We start from the raw sequence: 26,356 nt of genomic DNA, 5'->3' as shown, positions 1-26,356 counted from the left end.
ACTAGTACATTGGCTTCTTGACTTTAAACCTCAGTGTCGTTTCAAGTTCACTATCATGTCTTTACAAAGTTATTACGTATCAAATGCAATGACTACAAGTGTTACAATTGACCGCTAGCACGGGGCAATTGTAACAGGTGGATGGGGCAATTGTAACAAAGAATGTTCAAATGTAACAATTTGTTTATTTTCCAAATAAAATCAAACTAAAATGTGTAAAGATGTTATCTTGATCAGTTGAGGTGGAAATGGATTAACATTAAACCTCTGTCACCATCGACATTTAAAATGTTTATCGTTTAAAATTCATGTATTGGTATGGCCAAAAAATAATACAAAGACTTACACCAAAAACTTTCACCCGAGGCTAATGCTGTCAACATAAAACTGAAAATGTTCTACTATGATAAACCTAGTAAAGAACTAACATAAAACCTTCATCATAATTTGCTTTATTATCATAACACAAGGAAAAATTACATGGGGGCAATTGTAACTCAGTGTTACAATTGCCCCTAATGGCAGTAGCCATATTTCATGCCACGTCACACGTTAACAACCTTGGGCTTCTCAAATATTTCTACTTCCAAATATGTCGCAATATCTAAATTTTACACTTGAAAAGTTAATTTCATACCAAACACCATTTACTGCATTAAGAACGGTTTAATACGTTATGTGAAAAACGATTTTTCGTCAATTGTATCTTGCCATAAGCGAGCAGATGAAAAACGCCTGGATGAGTACCGCAGGAAAGTAAAGGGAAATAACTCTACTCACTTTACACTATGCTTGAGCGAAACAATTTAGAGTAATCGCCCTCGTTACAATTGACCCGTGTTACAATTTACCCTGGTCTCCCCTACGGACCGTCCCACCTATGGTTCCTTCGATCTGGTGTCGTCATTCTGCCTTCCTCTGTACCTGCGACCCTCTCCCTCGACCAGTTGGCGTTGGTGGCATAGCCCTTCCTCGACCGGTCCCAAAGTCGTCGTTTGCACTCAACCTCACTAGTGCAGTGTTTTGCTCGTGCAACCGCTGCACGTTTTCAGCCTCGCTTTGTAAATAAGCAGCCCAGCTTTACTCTACTTATTGCAAATTGCCGTGTGTGCCCTCGCTGCGCAGCACTTTCAACCTCTCAATATTCTAAGCAGCCAAGCATCACTCTGCTTATTGCAATTTGCAGTGTGTGCCCTCGCTGCACAGCAATTCAGGGAAAATGAACAAAGTTTTTGTAAACTTTTTAAATCACTAAAATATAGTAATGTTGAATGTGACGCTATGAACACTTTATTTACAAAACTGAAGAGAAACAGGACCACGGCATGTTGACAAGAAATCCTATTCGGTCGAACGAGGGACCACATTGTGTAGAATTGCAAGCCTGACACTAAGAAGTATGGACAAAGGTTTGAAGCTTACTACAATAGGGGGTTCATGCACTACATCCCGATATCAAATTTTCAAGATTAGACTCATAGTGACGAAAAACATTATGTACCAAAGCCTATTGGTCTCCCCTCGCCGCCATCTTTGACGATTTGTATGCCGTTTCGGGATACTATGACTGCCGTGTTGGGATGCCATGAATGCTGTTTTGTACGCTCGGCGACCGTTCTCGCGCGCTCTTGTAGCTGATACGCGAGTTTTGTTTCCATTTCAAACGATTAGTCTTCCATTACAGATGTTTTGTTTCGGTTTTAGAGGATACGGTTGCAGTTTTGGTGATTTTTGTTCTGTTTTGGTGTATATGAGTTCAGTTTTGATGATTTGTTCACCGTTTGTATGGTAGGCCTGATTATGTTACCGTTCGCTTTCTTCACGATCATGACTATATGCGCTTCTCTGACCAAAGCTTCCCCCCTATGTTATACCAGCCGCGTGTCACTGAACATTGGAAGGACGGAAGTGAAACTTATTAGATAAGGGAAATGTAAACAGAGAAATGTTATTCGCATCTTCTGTCAATTTGTTATTTTTAGGATTATTTTGAAGGGTGCAAATGTATAGTATATAGAACCATGTTCAGAGATGTACATTTTTCATTGAAAATTAATGAAGAGTGATTTTGGATGATAAATAGAATTTCACCCTCGTGTCTTCTGATATCAAATATATCAACACTCGTTGATAAAGGTAAAAATATCCTCGGCAAGCCTCGGATATTTGTATCTTTATCAACTTGTGTTGATATAATTGATATCAGAAGACACTTGGGTGAGATTCTCTCTCTATATTTATTGCTTTTAACCAATTTTACATAATGGTGTGTATCACATGTACACCGCTTTGCAAGACATCCATTTGTTTTTCGTTTTGTTTTGAAAGAATAATGAACTAGTCATAGCCTGTAAATATGTAACGCCAGAAAAAGTTTGGATATTAAACAGCTGAATACAATTCATTGTGTGACTATAGACAGGATAATCATACCTCACCTCACTGGCATTTTCCATACTGAACATTTGAAAATCACTCAAGTGTGCTGTGTGTGGGAAGACAATTTTAAAGTATCAGGTTTGTTATCATGCTACTTGTTATGCAATCATATTGTGTATGATCCCTAACCTAGTTGTTATAAGAGAGTGACAACGTTTCTTATGTTTTCAGTGAACACCATAACATCCAGAGGACAATGATGGAAGTTGAAAGCAATCCACAGAATCGTTTCCCTGTCACTGAAATAAATGAAATCGTTTAAAGGGGTTTGCTGGAAACAGTAGATCTCAAGAAACATTTTTACAGACACCTTGGAAATAGGTGACCTCAAGATAGAACCTATCATTGGAACCCTGGAAATAGGTGATCTCAAGATAGAACCTATCATTGGAACCCTGGAAATAGGTGATCTCAAGAAAGAACCTGTTATTGGAACCCTGGAAATAATTTCCAAATGGTTTGGAGAATCATCAAAAACCAACAAAACAGTATCATACATGTTGTGAAAGCCAGGGGAAATCTTCTAAACCAGGTGACTTGATAAGACCAATGTTCTGTCGCAGTAGAATGAAGTCTTATGAATGTGCTGAATGTGGGAAAAAGTTCACACGTTCTAGTCTGCCGGTACACATGAGAATTCATAGTGGAATTAAGCCTTATGAATGTGTTGAATGTGGGAAAGAATTTACACAATCAGGTCATCTGCAGAGACACATGGGGACTCACAGTGGATTCAAACCTCATCAGTGCATTGTGTGTGAGAAAACATTTGCACATTCAGGTTATCTTCGGAAACACATGAAGATTCACAGTGGAATGAAGCCTTATGAATGTGTTGAATGTGGGAAAAGATTTACACAGTCAGGTAGTTTGCAGGCACACATAAGGATTCACAGTGGAATCAAACCTCATCAGTGCATTGTGTGTGAGAAAACATTTACACAATCAGGTACTTTGGAGAGACACATGAGGATTCACACAGGAATCAAGCCTGATGAATGTGTTGAATGTGGGAAAAAGTTCACACATTCTAATAGTCTGCAGGCACACATGAGAATTCACAGTGGAATTAAGCCTTATGAATGTGTTGAATGTGGGAAAAGATTTACACAATCAAGTAATCTGCAGAAACACATGGGGACTCACAGTGGAATCAAATCTCATCAGTGCATTGTGTGTGCGAAAACATTTACTCACTCAGGTGCTGTGCAGGAACACATGAGGATTCACACAGGAATCAAGCCTTATGGATGTGTTGAATGTGGGAAAAGATTTACACAATCAGGTTGTCTGCAGGCACACATAAGGACTCACAGTGGAATCAAACCTCATCAGTGCATTGTGTGTGAGAAAACATTTACACTATCATGTAATCTGCAGACACACATGAGGATTCACACAGGAATCAAGCCTTATGAATGCGCTGAATGTGGGAAAAGTTCACACATTCAAGTAGTGTGCTGAATGAGGATTCACACAGGAATCAAAAATGAATGTTTACAAAAAGTTTACACGATCAGGTCATATGCGGGCACACATGAGGATTCACAATTGAAATCAAGCTGGATGAATGTGGGAAATAATTTGCAAATTTTAAAATCTCATCCTGTCTCACTGTTTGTTTTGTTTTACATCATTTTTGGCAATATTCCAGCTCTATCATGGCGTTGGACACCAGAAATGTGCCAGTAACATCGTATCCATGTGGGGAAATCGAACCCCGGTCTTTCCCCTAACGCTACTATTGCCTGTGGTATGAATATAACATCTAATGAGATGCACAGTCATTACCACGGGTGCTTTATTTATTCTTAAGTATTTAATCAAAGGTTATATTTCCCTTACACATGCCAGAGCAAGAATATACTGTCTACACCTGATTAATGATAATAATAATAATAATAATAATAATAATAATAATAATAATAATAATAATAATAATAATAAAGTGCCAGGATCACCCGAACCCTCTCTGCTGCATATTATCTTCAATCTGTAAAACATAATAATAATTAACCGTGTATATATGCCAATCAATTCTGGAGGTCGGGGTTTGATTAATGTGGAGGCTCTTCATGACAGAATTATATTGTGTACTTTTGCACATATTTATTTATCGGATGATCCTCTGGTGATGCATGTGAAGACTCATGATGAAAGCAAGGAATTCCACAGCTATTTTAAGCGTGCCAAGGTTGTTGGACAGAATCTCAAATTTGAGGTTGACTTTGCTGATGGCGATGTACTGCTGGACGGTACAGCGATGGGAGTAAACCAGGTAAAGTCCTTCACCAAGTCTGCCCAGAGTCGGTCTTTTGTGGATAAGCTTTCTGAGAAGCCACTGCATCGTGTGTACATGCAGTGTGTTGAACAGAATAGCAATCCCTCTGACTCCTTCGCCTGGATGAAGTCGGCTGGTCTTAAATGTGAAACTGAGGGCTTCCTTTTTGCTGCTCAGGACCAGTCACTTCCCACTCGTAATCGCCTAAATGTGATTCTTAAAGAGAATATTAACATGAAATGTCGACTTTGCAATGAATTCACAGAGACTGTCCAACACCTTGTCAGTGGATGCCCTTCCTTGGCACAAACAGCATATCTTAAACGACATGATGGCATGGCTCGCTGCTTTTACTACCGTCTCCGACATGCCTGTGGCTTTGACTACGAGGTCCATCCATGGTACGACCCTGAACATGTCCAGGGCGTCATGGAAAATGATGCTTTCAAACTTCTGTGGAATAGGCCCATATACAGCCTCAGAAGAATTCCTGCCAACAAACCTGATCTTGTCCTTTTTGATAAAGCCAACGAATTTATATACATCATTGAATTTTCTGTCCCTTTTGACAGGAATGTGATTGACAAGATCAAGGAAAAGCATGATAAATATGCGGACCTCGCCTTTGAAATGTCTCGCTTGCATCCCAAGTACACTGTCGTCAGGCTCCCCATTGTTCTCGGTGCCCTTGGTTTGGTACCTCCTGATCTTTTGGCACAGATCAGGAGAGTGCCCGGGGTTCTCCACCGGGAGTACAGCTCTTCTGACACTCTGGGTAATGCAGAAGGCTGCAGTGTTGGGGAGCCTTCATATTCTCCGGAAAGTTCTTGGTGGGTTCGACTAGGCAGCGTTTCCTGGGAGAAGTCCCATTCGCTGTCTGGGCTGCGTGTAGAGGGGGCAAGGGCCCTGAGCTGATGATGAGCCTTACCAGCCTGACTGTGCCAGGATCACCCGAACCCTCTCTGCTGCATATTATCTTTAATCTGTAAAACATAATAATAATAATCATAAAGATGTACTCGCAAGGGCAGGGGCAGACTTCGGAATCTATTCCCATCAGAAGGGGAATTTTCCAGGGGGACTCCTTTAGTCCTTTGCTTTTTTTGTTTGTCTCTAAATCCTTTGAGCTTTCTGCTCAACAGAGAGGAGGGTTACCATCCCGGACCTCCTCAGCAACTATCCCCAACACCGCTTACTCATCTCCTTTACATGGATGACATCGAGCTCCTTGCCAAAGGAGATTCCAATTTGAAAGACCGGGTTCTCCTTGTCGAGTCCTTTTCTAATGATATTGGCATGACATTTGGACTCGACAAATGTAATACTCTTCATCTGAAACGTGGCAAGGTAGTTAATGATGGATCGGTCAAGTTACAAGGGGGAGGAGTTATTGAGCATCGTGTGGAAGATCAGGCCTACACCTATCCAACAACATGTCCACTTGTGTGTGAAATGAACAACTGGCGTGAAGTGTTCTTGTTTTAGGTTTCATCTGTTGTGACCTCCTTATCTACAGGATTGATACATTTGTTATATTTACATCACGTAAATATAGTAGTAGTTGTATTGCGCGTCTGTTTCACCTGAGTTGTACCTGTCGAGTACCTGCGTCGCGTGATTTCCCCCTCATCAAGCTGACATACCTAGTATTTCTACAATATTATTCAAAGCAATGTTTCTCAAGCAGCAAAAATCAACACAAAACTACAAGTTATGCAGTAAAAACACTAGAAGGCGCTATACTCATTGGTCAAAAGCAGACCAAGGTTCGTAGCATCATGTACACTCGTGTGTGAAATAAACATGTGTTCATCTGTTCCGGGCTGTTTGTAAACTATGACATGCCTTTTCAGTAGCGGTGGGTATTGCAGGGAATTTTCATATTGCGATATATTGCGATGCGAAAGCATGTATTGCGATATGCATTGCAATATATTGCAAGAACGTTTTTTCAACAAATCTACATATAATCGAGTTAATGCTTGATTTATAACGCAAAAACACAACAGAAACACAATGCTTGATTAGGCTTTAACAAAACCTTTTAATCATGACAAAATAAAAATATAAGTAATGTTTGGCCCAAATCAAACAAGGAAAGAACGAATTTAAAAACCGGAAATATCGGAAGATTTCTGAGTGTTACGAAGTTTTCCGAATGCATGTCAAAATACCGGTTTTCGATCAGCGTATCGCAATACGCATCGTTTTCATGGCTGAACCGGTATATACCAGTAAACCAGTTATATTGCGCAGCCGTACTTTTCAGTGAGTGAGTGAGTTAGTTTAGTCTTACTCAGTTTTTAGCAATATTCCAGCAATGTCACGGCTGGGGACACCAGAAATGGGCTTCACACACTGTATCCATGTGGGGATTGGAACACGGGTTTTCAGCTTGATGAGCAAACACTTTAACCACAAGACTACCCCACCGCCCCAGTTTTATCCGTCTCAGCTGTTTCATCACGGAAAATATAATGTGGACGAGCACACTGCGACCAGAGGTCACGCAGTATCCAATAATCAATGAAGTTGTCTCCCGTACCTGATGACAGGATCCCCCTTGTGAAATGTAAACAGAGAAATGTTATTCGCATCTTCTGTCAATTTGTTATTTTTAGGATTATTTTGAAGGGTGCAAATGTATAGTATACAGTACCATGTTCAGAGATGTACATTTTTCATTGAAAATTAATGAAGAGTGATTTTGGATGATAAATAGAATTTCACCCTCGTGTCTTCTGATATCAAATATATCAACACTCGTTGATAAAGGTAAAAATATCCTCGGCAAGCCTCGGATATTTGTAACTTTATCAACTTGTGTTGATATAATTGATATCAGAAGACACATGGGTGAGATTCTCTATATATATTTATTGCTTTTAACCAATTTTACAGAATGGTGTGTATCACATGTACACCGCTTTGCAAGACATCCATTTGTTTTTTCGTTTTGTTTTGAAAGAATAATGAACTAGTCATAGCCTGTAAATATGTAACGCCAGAAAAAGTTTGGATATTAAACAGCTGAATACAATTCATTGTGTGACTATAGACAGGATAATCATACCTCACCTCACTGGCATTTTCCATACTGAACATTTGAAAATCACTCAAGTGTGCTGTGTGTGGGAAGACAATTTTAAAGTATCAGGTTTGTTATCATGCTACTTGTCATGTCATCATATTGTGTATGGTCCCTAACCTAGTTGTTACAAGAGAGTGACCACGTTTATTATGTTTTCAGTAAACACCATAACATCCAGAGGGCAATGATGGAAGTTGAAAGCAATCCACAGAATCCTTTCCCTGTCACTGAAACAAATGGAATCTGTTGAAGGGGTTTGCTGAAAACAGGAGATCTCAAGGAACATTTTTACAGACACCTTGGAAATAGGTGACCTCAAGAAAGAACCTGTTATTTGAACCCTGGAAACTGGTCATCCCATGAAAGAACCCATCATTGGAACCCTGGCAATAGGTGATCTCATGAAAGAACCCATCATTGGAACCCTGGAAATAGGTGATCTCATGAAAGAACCTGGAACCCTGGAAACAACCTGTTATTGGAACCCTGGAAATAGTTTCCAAATGGTTTGGAGAATCATCAACAACCAACAAAACAGTCTCATACATGTTGTGAAAGCCAGGGGAAATCTTCTAAATCAGGTGACTTGATAAGACCAATGTTCTGTCGCAGTAGAATGAAGTCTTATGAATGTGCTGAATGTGGGAAAAAGTTCACACGTTCAAATAGTCTGCAGGCACACATGAGAATTCATAGTGGAATTAAGCCTTATGAATGTGTTGAATGTGGGAAAGAATTTACACACTCAGGTCATCTGCAGAGACACATGAGGACTCACAGTGGAATCAAACCTCATCAGTGCATTGTGTGTGAGAAAACATTTACACATTCAAGTATTCTTCAGAAACACATGGAGATTCACAGTGGAATAAAGCCTTATGAATGTGTTGAATGTGGGAAAAGATTTACACAGGCAAGTAGTTTGCAGACACACATGGGGATTCACAGTGGAATCAAACCTCATCAGTGCATTGTGTGTGAGAAAACATTTACACAATCAGGTACTCTGGAGAGACACATGAGGATTCACACAGGAATCAAGCCTGATGAATGTGTTGAATGTGGGAAAAAGTTCACACATTCTAATAGTCTGCAGGCACACATGAGAATTCACAGTGGAATTAAGCCTTATGAATGTGTTGAATGTGGGAAAAGATTTACACAATCAGGTAATCTGCAGAAACACATGAGGACTCACAGTGGAATCAAACCTCATCAGTGCATTGTGTGTGCGAAAACATTTACTCACTCAGGTGCTGTGCAGGAACACATGAGGATTCACACAGGAATCAAGCCTTATGAATGTGGTGAATGTGGGAAAAGATTTACACAATCAGGTTGTCTGCAGGCACACATAAGGATTCACAGTGGAATCAAACCTCATCAGTGCATTGTGTGTGAGAAAACATTTACACTATCATGTAATCTGCAGACACACATGAGGATTCACAGTGGAATCAAGCCTTATGAATGTGTTGTATGTGAGAATAAGTTCACACATTCAAGTAGTCTGCAGAGACACATGAGGATTCACACAGGAATCAAGCCTTATGAATGTGTTGAATGTGGGAAAAAGTTTACACGATCAGGTCATATGCGGGCACACATGAGAATTCACAATTGAAATCAAGCTGGATGAATGTGGGAAATAATTTGCAAATTTTAAAATCTCATCCTATCTCACTGTTTGTTTTGTTTTACATCACTTTTGGCAATATTCCAGCTATATCATGGCGTTGGACACCAGAAATGTGCCAGTAACATCGTATCCATGTGGGGAAATCGAACCCCGGCCTTTCCCCTAACGCTACTATTGCCTGTGGTATGAATATAACATCTAATGTGATGCACAGTCATTACCACGGGTGCTTTATTTATTCTTAAGTATTTAATCAAAGGTTAAATTTCCCTTACACATGTCAGAGCAAGAGTTTACTGTCTACACCAGATTAATAATAATAATAGTAATCATAAAAATGCACTGATTCCTGACTGAATCGGTTAAACTAACTTTTCATGACATCACTTCAAGACTGCCAACTGGAGTATGTCACACTGAGGACTCAGCCAGTATACAGAACTTAGGTGGACCCAAATACGCCATATGTCAGAATGAGCTATTTTTGGTTAATGTTTGATTAGGATTACACCTTGGTCAGCATGGGTTCAAACTTGTCAGTCAAGGGTTTCGATCACAGTCGAATGTCCTGTTACCTTTCTTCTTCTACAGTGCTTAGTGTATTTTCAAGGACTCACCATGGATTAAAACGGATATGACGTGTGACAAATGACGTGTGTGTAATAAATGACATATGTGACAAATGACTTAACTTGCGTATATATACAATCTAATATCGTCTCATAAATTCTACATTGAGGAAAATGGGTAAAATGAGTGCACAGAGAGGGCGTATTTTCATCTACGTTTTTCATTTTCATGATAATTTGAACAAGTACTGAGTGATGATCGACAGTGGGGGTAACTGGTGTTGATTGACAGTGTGTGTGTGTGTGTGGGGGGGATTACTTGGTGATGACTGACAGTTGGTGAAACTGCTGGGTGATGATCGATACTGGTGGGAACTAATGGGTGATGATCGACAGGGGTGTGTGGGAAGAACTGGGTAATGATCAATGGTTGGTGAATCGACTTGGCGTTGCTTGACTCTGTGTGTGTGTGTGTGTGAGAGAGAGAGAGAGAGAGAGAGAGAGAGAGAGAGAGAGAGAGAGAGAGAGAGAGAGAGAGAGAGAGAGAGAGAGAGAGAGAGAGAGAGAGAGAGAGAGAGAGAGAGAGAGAGAGAGAGAGAGAGAGAGAGAGAATATGTGTGTGTACTACAGGATGGTGATGAACAGTGGGTGATGATCGTCGGTTGGGTGATGATCGACCGTCGGCGGAACTAGTACTGATGGTTGATTATCGCCTGTTGGAAGAACTAGTAGGTGATTATCAAGAGTGGGCAGAACTACTGGCTGATGATCGACGCTGGACACAGCAGTTCCACCAACCGTCGATCATCACACAGCAGTTCCAATAGCTATTGATCATCACCCAGTAACTCCACCAACTGGGAATTATCATCCAGCAGTTCCACCAACCGCTGATCATCGCCCTGTAGATCCACCAACTGTTGATGCCCAGGCATGTCCAGGTTCGCAACATTATGTCCACTGGCGTGTAAAATGAACAACTGGCGTTAAGTGTTCTTGTTTTAGGTTTCATCTGTTGTGACCTCCTTATCTACAGGATTGATACTGCAAGTGCCAGTTATAGCATCTGTTTGACACTGACAGCAGTAAGCTATAATTAGAAACAAGAGTATGGGTCATGTGACAGTCATGTGACAGCGAGAGGAGGCGATGCGAGGCACGGGCAGTGGTGAGAGAGAGGTCGGCCGAAGCAGAAACCATGCTAGCGTTGTTCAGGCATAGGGCTACACGGTTTTGCATTGGTATTACAGCGTAATTTACACGGTTTTGCATTGTAAATATGAGTTGTAACTGTAATGGGCCTGAATAAAGAAGTGGAACAACGTCCTGCGTTTGTGGAACCTACAGATACATTTGTTATATTTACATCCCGTAAATATAGTAGTAGTTGTATTACGCGTCTGTTTCACCTGAGTTGTACCTGTCGAGTACCTGCGTCACTTGATTTCCTCCCTTATCAAGCTGACATTAGTTAGTGAGTTATTTAGTCTTACTCAGTTTTTAGCAATATTCCAGCAATGTCACGGCTGGGGACACCAGAAATGGGCTTCACACACTGTATCCATGTGAGGATTGGAACACGGGTTTTCAGCGTGACGAGCAAACACTTTAACCACAAGGCTACCCCACCGCCCCAGTCTTATCCGTCTCAGCTGTTTTATCAGGGAGAATATAATATGGACGAGCACACTGCGACCAGAGGTCACGCAGTATCCAATAATCAATGAAGTTGTCTCCCGTACCTGATGACAGGATCCCCCTTGTGAAACTTTTAACATTACATGAATTAGGGCATTACTGAAAATGATGACATTAACAATTCTGTAACATACTTTGCTTTAATGCGTCCAACTGTACAGCAAGAAGGCCGACCTTGACCGTGGTAGTTCATCAGAACTGTTTGAAAACAAACAATTGTTATTGTAACAGACATTAGTCCAGATAGACCAAATCATGGTGTAGGGCTGGGATATTGCTCCATGCGACGTAGAACAGAATAAAAACACCATTTGCATGATTTTGCGTTGACGTCTATTATTTATTGTGATCGTAAGCATATTTAATGCAGGAACCTTGGGCGTTCACTTATGATTTGCATCTGTTAGGCCTTTGAACAAAATTGTGATTGTGTATTCGGATCCTGTAGGTTCGGATCATAGATTCGATCTGGTGTCTAGATTGGTCAGCACCAAACCTGAACTCGTGGGTTTGACCAAAGCTGTAAACGTCCATAGGACCAACATGCCCCCATTTACGTGCCACATCAAATTCCGTGATGTTATGTTAGCACTGTTCCAAACAGCCTTAAACGTATTGTGTTAAGCCTACCATAATGTAGAGCTCGACTGTTGCTCAAAGTGGCGTAATGCATGACAGAAGAACATAGCAAGATTTATCTGGGTGTTTTGGTATGACTTGATCTAGAAACATTGTTGAAGTCGGCTTAAATTCATAGCAATAACAATATATAGAATATATATGTTAACTTTTTAAATCTACATTGTGCGTGGTTAACATCATAGTATTGATTTGGTGATGAGTTATATTTGAACCCTGTGTTGTGGCAACGTGCATTCCTTATCACTATAAAAACAGACTGGCCCCCGGCCTCCGTTGAGGTGTCAGCCTGGTTCCCTGGGTATTTTGCGCTGGCGCTACTTTGCCTTTGATATAATGAGTCAGCCGCCAGGGGACCAGGTCGCTGAGGAAACCAGTCTTTTCTGAAAATAGCTTCAGCCGCGCTCTCATCGGAAATTCGGGGTCGTCGCTATTTCAGTTTCACCCTGACGCCGAGAGGTAGTACATAGTGGTGGCACTCGAACGCGAGTAAATGCAGCATAGGTATGTCTTCCGACCCTAACTTTTAACTAGGAGGAAAAAAGATATGTATATTCATGTGATATGCTTTGACTTGAAGCCAGGGATTAGTGTAGGTCAGCCATTTTTGTACGGGAACAGGTGAAAAATACATTGGCGTAGAGATTATTGAAAAAAGTTTTCTTTAATGTTCCATCAAACCTTAAAAATTTCCCCTCCTCAGGTTCCTGGTCAGCTTGAAATAAATGGGAAATTCACTCCGACTGGGACTTCATAGCAGCTTGAACTTGTTTTTCCATGCTCTCTCATCAACAGGTTGGGGAAACCTACCGATCTGCCTTTATTATGTGATGAAAATTCTCAGAAAAGGTTTGAATGAAAACCTAAGGACATCAAAACTTGATTAATGTTAATATCCTCATGCGGAAATGCACCACTTCAAATATATTTGATAACTATCATAATTATAGGCCGACGGGCCTATAGCAAAATATGCAGAACGGCCTATAATATCCTGTTTGACCTATTATAGGTCGATTGGTAGGTTTCCCCAACCTGATGAATAACATTAATATTTGCTGGACTATCTAGTAGTTAGTGTTAGCCCCTTCACAATTTGCTCGAAATGGTTGTCTGCTCCTTGTGTTGAAAGCCAATCAGCTGAAGTTCCTTTAATAAAATATTGTTCCTGAGATGAAACTGTCATATTTACTTTGTTGTGTGTGTAATTTAAAGTAAGAACACAACACAAGTAAGGATGAGAAAAAACTTTATCAGATAATTTCAAGAAGAAATAACAGTTTGCCCTCTCAAACCTGTTGAGCTGGAGTAATTATCACCCTTCAATGGTATCACGCACAGCACACACATCACACAATTCACTATCACTGTTTCCCTCAAAAAGGTTACTTCATACCAAGCACTAATACATTAATAGTATACTAACACTCCACCTACCTCATACCTTACATCCAACTGTAGATTTGTAAGGCATAATCCCACTCTTTATTCATGTGAGTAATGTCTAGGGATAAACTTAGTTCTGTTAACTGATTTCATTCAGAATTTGCTCACAAGATTGGAATGTTATTTCTTATCATCAGCCCAGGGAACAACTTTAAATTGAATAAACTGTAGGTAGGCTTAAGAGGTATTATCCCTCTTCTGGTCAAGTGCATAGGAGTGTATTAATAGGTACAAATCTGAACTATTGACCCAGGACATTCAGAATTGGCTCACACATGTGAAATGCTACTTACTATCTTCAGCCCAAAGGAAATCTTGAAATTGCATAAGCTGTAGGTTTTAAAGGCATTATCCCACTTCTGGTGAAGGGCATGTGACTATTAATAATAGTTAAAATTCTGTGAAAATTAGAACTATTGACCCAGTGCAATCAGAATTTGCTCATAAGTGTGAAATACTATTTACTTTTATAATATACTAATATACTATATAAATATCATATAATAATAAAAGTAATAATAGTTTGAAGTTTGAAATGTTATTTAGTTTCATCAGCCCAGGGGAAATCTTGGAATTACAGTAAATTCTCACAAGACATACAGGGATAGAAATACTCTTTTTTCTAAGTGTGCCTTAGGGCACGAGGCAAATATTTTAAATAAGTCTTTCAGAAATCAAGTGTGCCCACGTTTTTAGAATATATGACTGTAGCAGTGATGATGATCTTTTGAAATATATTGTTTGTAAACAACAAATGTAACCTGTTTTCTGTTTTCACTGATATGTCTTCTGTTTAAGATGGGTTTCTTAAGTTTCATTTGTTCTGCGTTCCCAACGCTTTTAATAACTAAGAATTTTGTGACAGGTTCACTTGTTCAATATATCTAACATACACAATTTCCTCTTCAATTACCAAATCCCCACATGGGTACAATGTGTGAAGCCCATTTCTGGTGTCCCACCCCCACCGTGATATTGCTGGAATATTGCTAAAAGTGGCGTAAAACCAAACTCACTCACTCTTCAATAACCAAACTATCAGTGTTCCCATCACTTTAAATGGTAAAACAACCAGATATCTTTACATCATCCATCATAATTCAAGTGATTTCCTGGGCGATAAAGTCAATAAATGTCTTTGCCTGCTTTTCATTTGCGTAACTGTATTGTTTTGGGGATTAAATGACTAAAGATGAGTTGTGTTTCTAACAAATTAGGCATACCATAAGGGCACCGAGAACATTTTTTTTATCCAAGCCATTTCAATATTTTCCGTGCCATGGCATGCTAATATATGGGGGTATTTCGAACCCTAATATATAACAAGTCTCGATTTAAGAGATGGTAAACTACTTGCACCAGGTGCAACCAAAGATAAAAACCTAGTTGCACCAGCCAAATTCCAGTTGCACTGCTTTTATTGCAATATGTAATGAAAGAAATAAGCTATTGAATTATTCAAAGTTGATAAGAAAAATGAGCTGACATAATTATGCTTATAATGTTAGATTTACATTTGCTTTTTTTCTCAAAAATTGACTTGCACCTGGTGCAAGTTATACTAAGAATTAGGTTGCACTTTGTAATATTGGGTTGCACCAGTGCAAGTAACAAAGCACTATATCGAGCCCTGTAGAATAAATAAAAAGAAATTCTGCTCATTGTATGTCTATTTTTACATGAAACTCCATACATGGTAGCTTTGAAATATAATGATGATATGACATCTGCAAAACTTTAAAAGTCATTTTGTCAGTCATTCCTCTATTTGCAGTTTTCAATTTACACAGGGTTGGAAATTAACATAGGCCTCCTTGCCCCTCTGCTCCTCTGTATGACAGTCACAACAGTCACAAACACTTGGGATGTACTCCGTATCTGACCTTACATTGTTGAGATGCTTGTAATTCAGGCTCTTGAATTTCTCAATCAGAAAATGACATGCTTATTTCACTGCTACATACAAATTGTGGTGTCTTGTTGCACTGTAAACAATACCCAGAAAGACAATCAATGTACCATTAACTAATTACACCCAAAACATTCACAAGAAAATGCTGACCAACATGCTTAAAAACCATAGAAAGTATTTTGAATAAATAGGAATGGCAGTTGCAGGTGTGAGTGAGTGATTGAAAGGGTGTGTGGGAAATGAGTGAGTGAGTGGAGCGGGTGATGCAAGAGGAGGGGAAAGAGGAGATTGGCGTGGGTGGTGTGGGTGGAGCAGAGAGGAGAGGCATGGCAAGAGAGGAGCGAGCAAAGTGGATTGGGTGGAGGAGAGCGGTGTGGAGTACCTGGAGTTGAGTTGGTTGAGTAAGTTGAGTGGCATGAGGTGGGTGGAGCGGATCAGAGGGAGCAGGGTGGATTTGGTGGAGGAGAGTGGTGTGGAGTGCCTGGAGTTGAGTTGGTTGAGTAAGTTAAGTGGCATGAGGTGGGTGGAGCGGATCAGAGGGAGCAGGTTGGATTTGGTGGAGGAGAGTGGTGTGGAGTGCCTGGAGTTGAGTTGGTTGAGTAAGTTAAGTGGCATGAGGTGGGTGGATCGGATCAGAGGGAGTGAAGTGGAACTGTGTTGAGTGGAATTGAGTCGAGTGGGTGGTGCAAGGGGGTGGAGCTGACTGGAGAGGAATGAATAGAGTATCGCTGAGATGGTGATGTGAGAGGAATTTAATGGCGAGAAGCAATTTAATGAATGAAGCGGAGGGAGTAGAGTGGAATGGATTGATTGAGTAGAGCTAGTGAGTGGATGGAGCGGAGTGAGTGAACAGTAATGGAGCGAAGTTAGTGGAGCAGAGGGAAAGGAGCGAAGTTAGTGAGTGATGTGGAGTGAGCGGAGAGGATCAGAGCTGTGCGGAGGCAGTAATGTGGAGTGGAGTCGAATAGAGGAGGGGTATTTAGTGGAGCGGAGCACAGCAGAGTGGATGGAGTGGAGTGAGCGGAGCAGAGACGAATGGTGTTGAGCTGAGCAGGACAGGAGTAAGGTTATTGGAGTGGGTGGTGTGGAGGGAGAGGAGTGGAGAGGTTTGAGGTTGAGTGGGTGAAGTGAGCTGAGTTCGTGGAGTGAGGTGGGTGGAGTGGGAGGAGCGAGCGATTTCAGCGGAGCGAAGATAACTGAGTGTAGTGGAGTGAAGTCTAGTGGAGCAGAGTGAGTGGAACGGAGTTAAGTAGGTGGAGTGAGCAGAGTTAATGGAGTGGAACAGAGTGAGAGTAGTGGAGAAGGGGGAGTGAGTCAAGTGAGCCGAGTGGGTGGAGCAGAATGAAGTGGAGAGGAGGGCAATGGATGGAGTGAGTATAACAGAGTGAGTGACATGAGATTTGTCTTGGTGTCTATAAACATTTCAGTAATTTTAGTTTTAACAGTATCATCAAAACCTTTATCTTACCAAACTGGTGTGGGAGAGAGTTAAAAAGCGTAATATTAAACTAAACATCTTCACTTAAGTACTGTATGTATTCATTTACTAATTCAGTTACCTTTACAGGTATATAACGGGATGCAAATCCTGCCTTTACTTCTCTGTAGAAACATTGTGTGACTCCTCCTCACCCATTCCTGTTGCCACTGTTGAGAACTTTCTTAGAAAACACACATCATATGGATCAAGGATCTAGGAGCAGGCCAAACTTACCGTATATGACCGTCTATAAGACGACCCTATGGATAAGACGACCCCCAAACTTGACCCTTAAAATCAGTGTCAAAATGGTATGTTTCGTGCATAAGTCGATTTCCGCGATGGGGTCCTAATCGCGGCAAACACGGACCACAGACAACTGGCAGTTACCAATAATTATAACTTTGGTCCACGTTATTCAAAGAATTCACTGTCATATATATTGTGTCTACTCACGTATCGAAACGAAGTGTAGTTGACAGAAAATGCATAATATAGCTTCTCTAAATATCAGATTTATTGTAGCAACAAACTGGCTTGCCCATTCAACAATCACGAACTGATTACCGCCTCGTTTTCCATTGACTGCTAGTTTACAGTAACATCGGTAAAAATGTGTGAATTTAAATGGCTTAATTCCGTATTTTACCCTATTCCATGTGCTTACCACGTTCATGAGGGTCCGTATAACCTTAGTGTTGATTATATATATTTTACATAAAAACTATTACACAATGCTAGGATATATTTCTTTGGGTTAAATAATAGTATTCAATCAATGGAATTCATCCCGTTATATTATTGTGCATGTTTGAACTTGTTCGCCGGGAAACGTGGGCACAGCTGATTGCTATTTCCGGCTTTGTGTACGAGACAAATATGCACGGTAATCTTAATTAATTAATAGAGCAAAAACTGTAACTAAAATTACACAATGCTAGGATATATTTCTTTGGGTTAAATAACGGTATTCTGTATTATATTTTACTGATGACTGCGTCAGAATTCGTCCCGTTATACTCAGCAATAGTCCAGCTAAATGACAGCAGTCTGTCAATAATCTGGACCAGACAATCCAGTGGTCAACAGCATGAGCATCGATATACGCAATGGGGCCACCTCATAGAGAAAAAGAAATTGAACACTGAAGAAACTCCCCATGTAAACTCTTGACATTATGACACTTTATAATGCTAAACTGGTAGACAAAATATATTGTTATTTATCGTGCATACTTACCTCATTCTCTTGGAACTTGCATAGCTTCTGGAGTTGAATGCTGCTATTTTCTGTACCTGAATCAAACTTTTCTTTATAGTAGATGTGATTTCACCGTATACATGGAATATCTTTGATGTCAAGGAGGATAACATTTTTCAGTGTACAGTTTACAGGAAATAGCTCCTAAAATGTTCAACCAGTTAACAGTTAGACACTGACATTGGGGATGGGTAGAGAAGGGGGTGGGGGAGGGAGGGGGTTCTTGGCATCTGAGGGAGGAGGGGTGCAAACAGTTCACAGCCTAACTAGGAGGCATTTTAGGCAGCTGTGATTTAGAGATTGAGAATACACTTTCATTTTTGAAAAGAGAGTAACTGTGCAGGAATTCACAGCAAACACAAGTGTAGTTCCCATAGGGTCATTAGTTTGGTTTAGGTGTCTTATGTATCATGTGTATAAAAGACTTTAATTAGCTACTAAAATGTAGTGTATATGTATATGTGTAATGCTTTTACATCAATTTAACACCTTGTTGATATAATCTTGAAATAGAACTATTTAAGAGTGTTATGCTACATTACATCAAGGCTGCTACTTTAGTGTTGTGCACCATGGGCTTGAGCATATGGTGAAGGGCTAGCTGAATCTATTACATGTTACCTACCAGTATGACAATACCGCCAACTTGCTCAGTACATTTTGGGTGTACTACAAAGTATATCTGTTAGACCAAACAAATGCTCACCTTTTAAATTTTCCTATTTTATTGCTTGTCAGTTTTTTGTAGCTAAGTAAAATTTCATTTTTTTCTAGCAATGGCAAAGTTGGGTTGTTTATTTTACAGATTCAAATAAATCAAATGTGTGTTTTTAATATCATAGGTAATAGACATCATATTTTTAAATGACATCATTAAGTATCGAGATAAAAAACACAGAAATAGGATCAAATTGGATCAGTCACTATACAATCCAGGCATAAGAAAATCTGAAAAGCCTACACAGCTGGGATACTTCATTACCATGATTACAATCAGACAAGAACTATCGGGGGTATTCTTATATAATGGCAGCTGATGGGCATCCACCCTTCCTAATATCCCACTGATTAGGTTGAAGAAATCTGCCAAGGTGGACAGGAGCCCAGTCCTTGTGTTTGTCACAGTCGAGGGAGCAGGTACTATCCAGCTAGGTTTCGTAATTAGACTGTTGGCGAGAAACACTTATCGCTCTAGATCAGTGCTCCTTTAAAGTTGACAAAACCTATGCATTTATGGCAGATGTTTAAGCATTTTAAACAAGTTGATAGCATTTTGACTTTCATATTCGCAACCTGATTGTGATACCTGAGGTTACCGGCGGTCAACGCTCCACATACTGTAAACGTATTATATTTCGCGCAGGTTTTATTTTCGCGCTTTTCGCGCAAAACATTTTAGCGCGTTTGAATAAACCTGTCATTCATTCATACCATAACACATCAAGTTTGAAGACAGAAATCTACGGGAATCTTAAAATGACGACTGATAGTAGCATAAAGAATCATACTTAACTGTCAGCTGTGATGGATTTCCCAAAACATAATTAAATAATGAACCAAATCCCATCGCGAATTAGCGTAAAACAGCAATGTGTGTTGTGGCCGCCATGGAAATTGATCACATGACAGATGGTTTGATACAAAACAGATTACCATGAAACGACTCGGAAAGAAATAATACAGCAGTATTTTATTTATTCATTAAGATTTTATTTACCAGTACATCATGAAGCGAATAGTCACTTAACACTCAATCATCTCATTCACAACAACCCGGCGTGTTTGAAATCACAAAGAGCTTCATATACAGTAGAAGTTAGTTCGTCAGATTGTCAGAATTCGGAACATAAGACTGATGTGTTTTTCATCTCTTCCGTGAGTAAACGGATTACTGTGTACTAGTATATCGCACAGATAGGGATTTCCTGTGAGTAAGCAATAATCGCCGCCTGACAGGTTAAGCCACTCTGTTTGTTTTCACTGCTATTAGTGGCGGCCAAAGAGACAGCTGGCAGTTCCGGCAATTACTGATTGCGCGAATAATTGACCGTGCGATGTAGTCTAAACTGTCAATTCAGAGAAAAATTGCACCAACCTCTGTGGGAAAGAATGCGCGAAAATAAGTACGTTTACAGTACTTGTTACAGGATTGTGATACCTGAGGTAAGCAAATATAACACGAGAAAATATATACATGTGTCACGTTACTGAGACTCAGCAAGTAACTTACCCAATGCAAGGAAATGTTTACTTCATTGTGGTATTTATACAAATATGCATAATCCAAGCACACTTTTAATATAAAGTTATATTTTTAAACTTATCCGATCTCACGGTATGCACCTCTTTAAAATTTCTAAACACATCTATTCTTTTGTTTTCATTATTTAACCCTTGACAGTTTGAACATAATATTCTTACGCTATCTACCATTGCGAAGTATTTATATATTTCTTCCCTGTGATTTTACATAGTCCATGTACAATGTTATGTCCCAGTTTTCTTTTGTAAACATGACAGTGAGTGGAAGACAAAGTGATTCTATGAGTGTAAAACATGAAACAAAGAAGAAAGAATAACGTTTCTTCCGATACCAACCTTATGGGTAGCATCCCTGGCTTTTCAGCCAACCCACAGTATATTTGTTGACTAAAGATAAAACTATTCTACGAACAAGGTTATGGAATGAACAAAACACTCAAGAGGACTATAATTTAAAGTGTAGTGTTTTTTTATGAGGTAGAAGAGTTGATCAAAATTTAAATCTGCGGAGGTATATCTTACTTTATTAATATATTCCTTGGTGATAATGAAAATATGATTAACTAATACACCTGCTTTAGGGTCCCCCAGTAGCAACTTAGTAAAAGCAATACTGAGGCAAGCGCTAGTCTTGGAATTGTACCAGCTTGTAAACTGACAGATTAGATGTTTAGTTTTCTCACATGAAAAGAATAAGTACTCAAGAGTTTTTATTTCTCGGCCACACAAAGTACAGAGATTATTGTGATTAATACCTATTTTACATAGAAATGACTTCATTGAAACTATTCTGTTCATCAATTTAAACTGGAAGTTCCTAGTCTTATTTTCTATAGTAGTAGTATTTATCATTGCAAAACAGTCAGTGAGATAATTCTCTGATAGAGTAAGTAGTATTAAACTTGGATTCCCATCTATGTAGAAGATTATCTAATGATATTCCATGATTGTCACACAGCTGTGAGTAAACAAATTTACAATCAGCCGAGTTACATATTTGTTTAAGAATAGTACAGTTTCTTGTAACTAATTCATCAACAATAGGTGTAGCCTTAAGAAGATTAAGGCATCGTTTAGGTACTATTTAAAAAATCTAAAGTAGAGAAGGTATGTTTCATGGAGATTAAAATCTTCTTTTAGTATTTCAAAAGGTTTAAAATCACCTGTAATTGATATGATGTCCCGCATATTTTTCATTCCTTTTTTATACCACGAGACAAACAAGCCTATGTCACCAAATGGTACAAAGTTCAAAATTGGAAGACAAATAAAGTCTCTGATGTTTTCAATATGGTTTCTATTAATACAAGAGGAACATACTATAGTACTGTCGGAAATAGAAAAAAACTGTATTTTCTCATTTATCTCTACAATTTATGTAGTTGATATGTGCAAGTGTGAAATATCTCTTAAACTAAGTTCGGCCTTACTACAGTCTCAGTGGTAGGGACACAAGAAACGTAGAAAAAGGACTTTACTGAGGTGAGATTAGTGCAGAATGAGCAATGCGATATTTTTCTAAGTCCAAAACGAATTATGTGGAACAGACCATGGCTTCTTTTTAAGTGACCAGTTTGAAATTAGACGTAGCTTCATTATAAACGATAGCTGGCGTAAAAAATAATAACTTTCATGCTGAAACTATTAAGGATGTAGCTACCATGGAGTCTCACTGTCACTATAAAAAGAAACAGATAGGAGGGTTCGTCTCAAAAGCAAAACCTGGACGGGTGTCGCAGACGATCGTTGGGGTCGGGCTTGGGGATAGAGCTATCAGCTAAGATACGATAATCCTTTAGGGCAATTATACTGGGGAAGTACACGGCATGTCATAACAATTTACAAATAATATCCAGTCCTGTCGATCTTCGCGATCGGGTGGTCATGCCACCTATATATTTTGAGACATTTAATATGATGCGTTTCTATGGTTATCAGGTATCAAACTCTTTTACATATCTCAACATAAACTTCAATAAACAAAAATAATCAATAGATGAGGCATAGTCAACACATGAAAAAGCACAAAATATCTTTGAGATGACCCCTTGGGCGCCTGGAGGCAGCACATGCATTTCATGCCAGGTGAGTCGATGGTCCGTCATCATACCTGGCTGAGCGACCTAATTGCCATCTATAGTCTGATCTATTGTTTTCAGCAGCTATTCATATTTTTTATAAGTTTTGCCCGATTTTACGAGTAAACATGCTTTTCTGGATATCCTATTACTCATTCCACTGAATGCCAAGTTAGGCCGAAGTGGGTTATTTCGACATATGCTATTTGCAGTTGTGTAAATTTTAGGGATACAGAGTAAGAGCCTAAAAACAGTTTTTTTCTATTTCCGACAGTACTATAAGACATCTTTCCAGAAGTAATTTTTAATGTTTTTGGAGTATAATAGTAGTTTTTCTCCTTGAAAGTTAAATAGATCAATGTCCCCAAAAGGCGATAGTGATTCAAATGCTATGTGCTGCCATAATCCTTTTGCTGTGAATAGTCTTTTGATCCATTTGATCTTCATATAGTTGCAGAAAGATATGATTATTATCTATCATTTTCAGACCCCCCCTTTGCATAGTTCTTTATTAACATATTCCTTTTGATCTTATCTCATTTACCACCCCAAATAAACTTAAAAAGGATAGAATTCAAACATGTAAAGAAATGTTTAGATAGGTTGGGAAGGACCATAAAAAGGTGTGTAAAAAGGGGGATAATCTGTGATTTGATAATCATAATCCTTCCTCTCAAAGTAAGAGATCTGTTCAACCATGATTTTAGAAAAAAGCTGTTCAAAGTTTAGTGGAATCATTTCATCTCACTTAGTTGAAAAAAGTATACCCAGAATTTTAAATGGTTCTTTTGACCAGCGGAGAGGTATATGAGGGCGAAGTTGTTCATTAGAATCATGCTTGGAACCATACTGTATCTGGGTTAAATCTTAACTGTGATAAAACCATAGCAGTATGGTTCCAAGCATGATTTTCAATAACATAGATTCGCTCCTATAATCCCTTTTCAGATCCATCAAGTGTGAAGTTTGTATCGTCGGCGTACTGGAAAATACCCTTTATTTTAATTCCCTTAATTAGGAGGTGATCAATATTGTATACATGCACCAGGGAGAGGTCAGCAATTTTGTACATGACATGCAGGGAGGTTGCTTACTTGGCATATAAATTTTAGGGGGCATCATTGTAAATACTTCCCCATTAAAATCATCATCACCAATTGTGTATGTATTATTTTTACCCGATCATAACCAAAAAAATATGTTTAAAACTTGTTTCCCCACGAAAGGTTCTGTTGCTGGATCTAAAGGTGCTCCAAGTGTTTAATGACAGGATGTGTCTCTCCTTATGATATCTGCCATGTAAATGATATTATTATGCAATATTATGTAATTAAATTGATCCAAGATAGATGTAATTATGTTCATATGAAGACATATTTGAATTATTGCAATGCAGTATTTATATACTATGGGTATGCTGATGATGATATTGGGGTTCAGACTATAGAGAGGATAATTGTACATCCTGCTTTTGGCATTTTCCATACTGATTATTGAAAATCACTTCGCGCTAAGTTGTGTGGGGGAAGACATTTTTACAGTATCAGGTTACTTATGCTACGTGTCATAACATCATATTGTGTATTGTCCCTACCCTAGATGTTGTAAGAGTAGGACAACATTTCATATGTTTTCAGTAAACACTACAACATCCCCAGGTTAATGATGGAAGTTGAAAGCAAACCACAGAATCCTTTCTCTGTCATTGAAACAAATTAAATCTGCTAAAGGGGTTTACTGCAAATAGGAGATTTACACTCGGTACTGTGTGGATACACATCAGATTCACAGTGGAATCAAACCTCATAAGTGCATTGTGTGTGAGAAAAATTACACAATCTGTTCCTCTGCAGGTACACATGAGGATTTACAGTGGAATCAAGCCTTATGAATGTTGAATATGGGAAAGAATGTACACAATCAAGTAGTCTGCAGACACACATGAGGATTCACAGTGGAATGAAGCCTTTGGGATGTGTTCAATGTACAATCAACAAGTAAGGAGAGAGAGAAATGAGGATTCACAGTGGAATGAAGCCTTATGAATGTGTTGCATGTGGGAAAACATTTTCATATTCAAGTAATCTTCAGAAACACATGAAGATTCACATTGGAATCAGGCCTTATGAATGTGTTGAATGTGGGAAAACATTTACAGAATCAAGTAGTCTGGAGAGACACATGAGGATTCACAGTGGAATAAAGCCTTATAAATGTGGTGAATGTGGAAAACAATGTACACAGTCTAGCAATCTTCATGCACACATGAGGATTCACAGTGGAATCAAACCTTATGAATGTGTTGAATGTGGGAAAAAATTTACACAGTCAAGTAATCTGAAGGCACACATGAAGATTCACAGTGGAATCAAATCTAATCAGTGCATTGTGTGTGAGAAAACATTTACACTGTCAGGTGAACTTCAGAGACACATGAGGATTCACACAGAAATGAAGCCTTATGAATGTGTTGAATGTCGGAAAACATTTACACAATCAAGTAGTCTGCAGATACACATGAAGATTCACAGTGGAATCAAGCTTTATGAATGTGGTGAATGTGGGAAACAATGTACACAATCTGGTAATTTGAAGGCACACATGAGGATTCACAGTGGAATGAAACCGTATGAATGTGTTGAATGTGGGAAAACATTTACACAATCTACTAATCTGCAGACACACATGAGAATTCACAGTGGAATGAAGCCTCATGAATGTGTTGAATGTGGGAAACAATTTACACAATCAAGTAATCTGCAGACACACATGAGGATTCACAGTGGAATGAAGCCTTATGAATGTGTTGTATGTGGGAAACAATTTACACTGTCTGGCAATCTGCAGACACACATGAGGATTCACAGTGGGTTCAAGCCTTATAAATGTGTTGAATGTGGAAAAACATTTACACAATCAAGTAGTCAGCAGAGACACATGAGGATTCACAGCGGAATCAAGCCTTATGAATGAGTTGACTGTGGGGAAAAAAATTACACATTCAAGCACTCTTCAGGAACACTTGATGATTCACAGTGGAATCAATCCTTATGAATGTGTTGAATGTAGGACAGAATTTACACATCAGAAACACAGGAGGATTCACTGTGTAATCAAGCAGTGAAGACTGGTCAGTGTGTTGGGTTTGGGAAAGGATGCACACCTGTAGACACCCTGTAGAAACACATAAGTAGTCAAAGTGGAATCCTGTCTTAGCAATGTGTTGAATGTGGGAAAACATTTGCACTTTCAGATACTCTTAGCCAGTAAACACTTCAGAGGATTCGCAGTGGAATCAACTGGTTGTTCGGTTTTAGTGTTATGTATACATTACAGTGCATATATTTCATCGTACACTTTTATATTCCCATCCCAACAAGTGCATGTTTTATCAGCAAGTAAGTCATCATTGAAAATGAACTTTTGTCGAACAAGATTGAGATTACCATTTTACCTTTAATATTTTCCCCAAATTATTCTTTACAAAGGAAATTTGTGTATGTGCAAATCGCTGTGCACAGTGTTTCTTGTTTATAGCCCTACATGTCAAGTGCAGCAGAAG

General features: G+C 39.1%; 1 protein-coding gene and 1 long non-coding RNA gene across 4 annotated transcripts; one reads left to right on the top strand and one right to left on the bottom strand.

Moving 5' to 3' along the window:
* Nucleotides 1-81: 81 nt before the first annotated feature.
* LOC124262997 lies at nucleotides 82-21,288 on the bottom strand. The gene is made up of 4 exons (XR_006894746.1): nucleotides 20,798-21,288; nucleotides 18,501-18,504; nucleotides 6,524-6,533; nucleotides 82-92 (listed from the first exon to the last, which is right to left on the bottom strand). It is a non-coding gene; the product is annotated as an uncharacterized LOC124262997 (long non-coding RNA).
* Nucleotides 3,403-26,143, top strand: LOC124262993 (zinc finger protein 2 homolog). 3 transcript variants are annotated; one of them, XM_046697611.1, is made up of 2 exons: nucleotides 3,403-3,573; nucleotides 25,060-26,143. In XM_046697611.1, the coding sequence occupies exons 1-2, from the start codon at nucleotides 3,406-3,408 to the stop codon at nucleotides 25,765-25,767; spliced, it is 876 nt and encodes a 291-aa protein (XP_046553567.1). In that variant the 5' UTR covers nucleotides 3,403-3,405; the 3' UTR covers nucleotides 25,768-26,143. The 3 variants fall into 3 exon arrangements, with proteins under 3 accessions (XP_046553567.1, XP_046553566.1, XP_046553565.1); XM_046697610.1 differs by lacking the exon at nucleotides 3,403-3,573 and adding an exon at nucleotides 12,743-12,860 and having other exon boundaries at nucleotides 24,648-26,143; XM_046697609.1 differs by lacking the exon at nucleotides 3,403-3,573 and adding an exon at nucleotides 20,590-20,617 and having other exon boundaries at nucleotides 24,648-26,143.
* Nucleotides 26,144-26,356: the final 213 nt, after the last annotated feature.

This window comes from Haliotis rubra, unplaced genomic scaffold, assembly GCF_003918875.1.
Source record: "Haliotis rubra isolate DU_JTF1 unplaced genomic scaffold, ASM391887v1 Scf863, whole genome shotgun sequence".
Lineage (NCBI taxonomy): Eukaryota > Metazoa > Mollusca > Gastropoda > Lepetellida > Haliotidae > Haliotis > Haliotis rubra.
The sequence above is the reverse complement of the archived record's forward strand: the minus strand, read 5'-3'. Positions and strand labels throughout refer to the sequence as shown.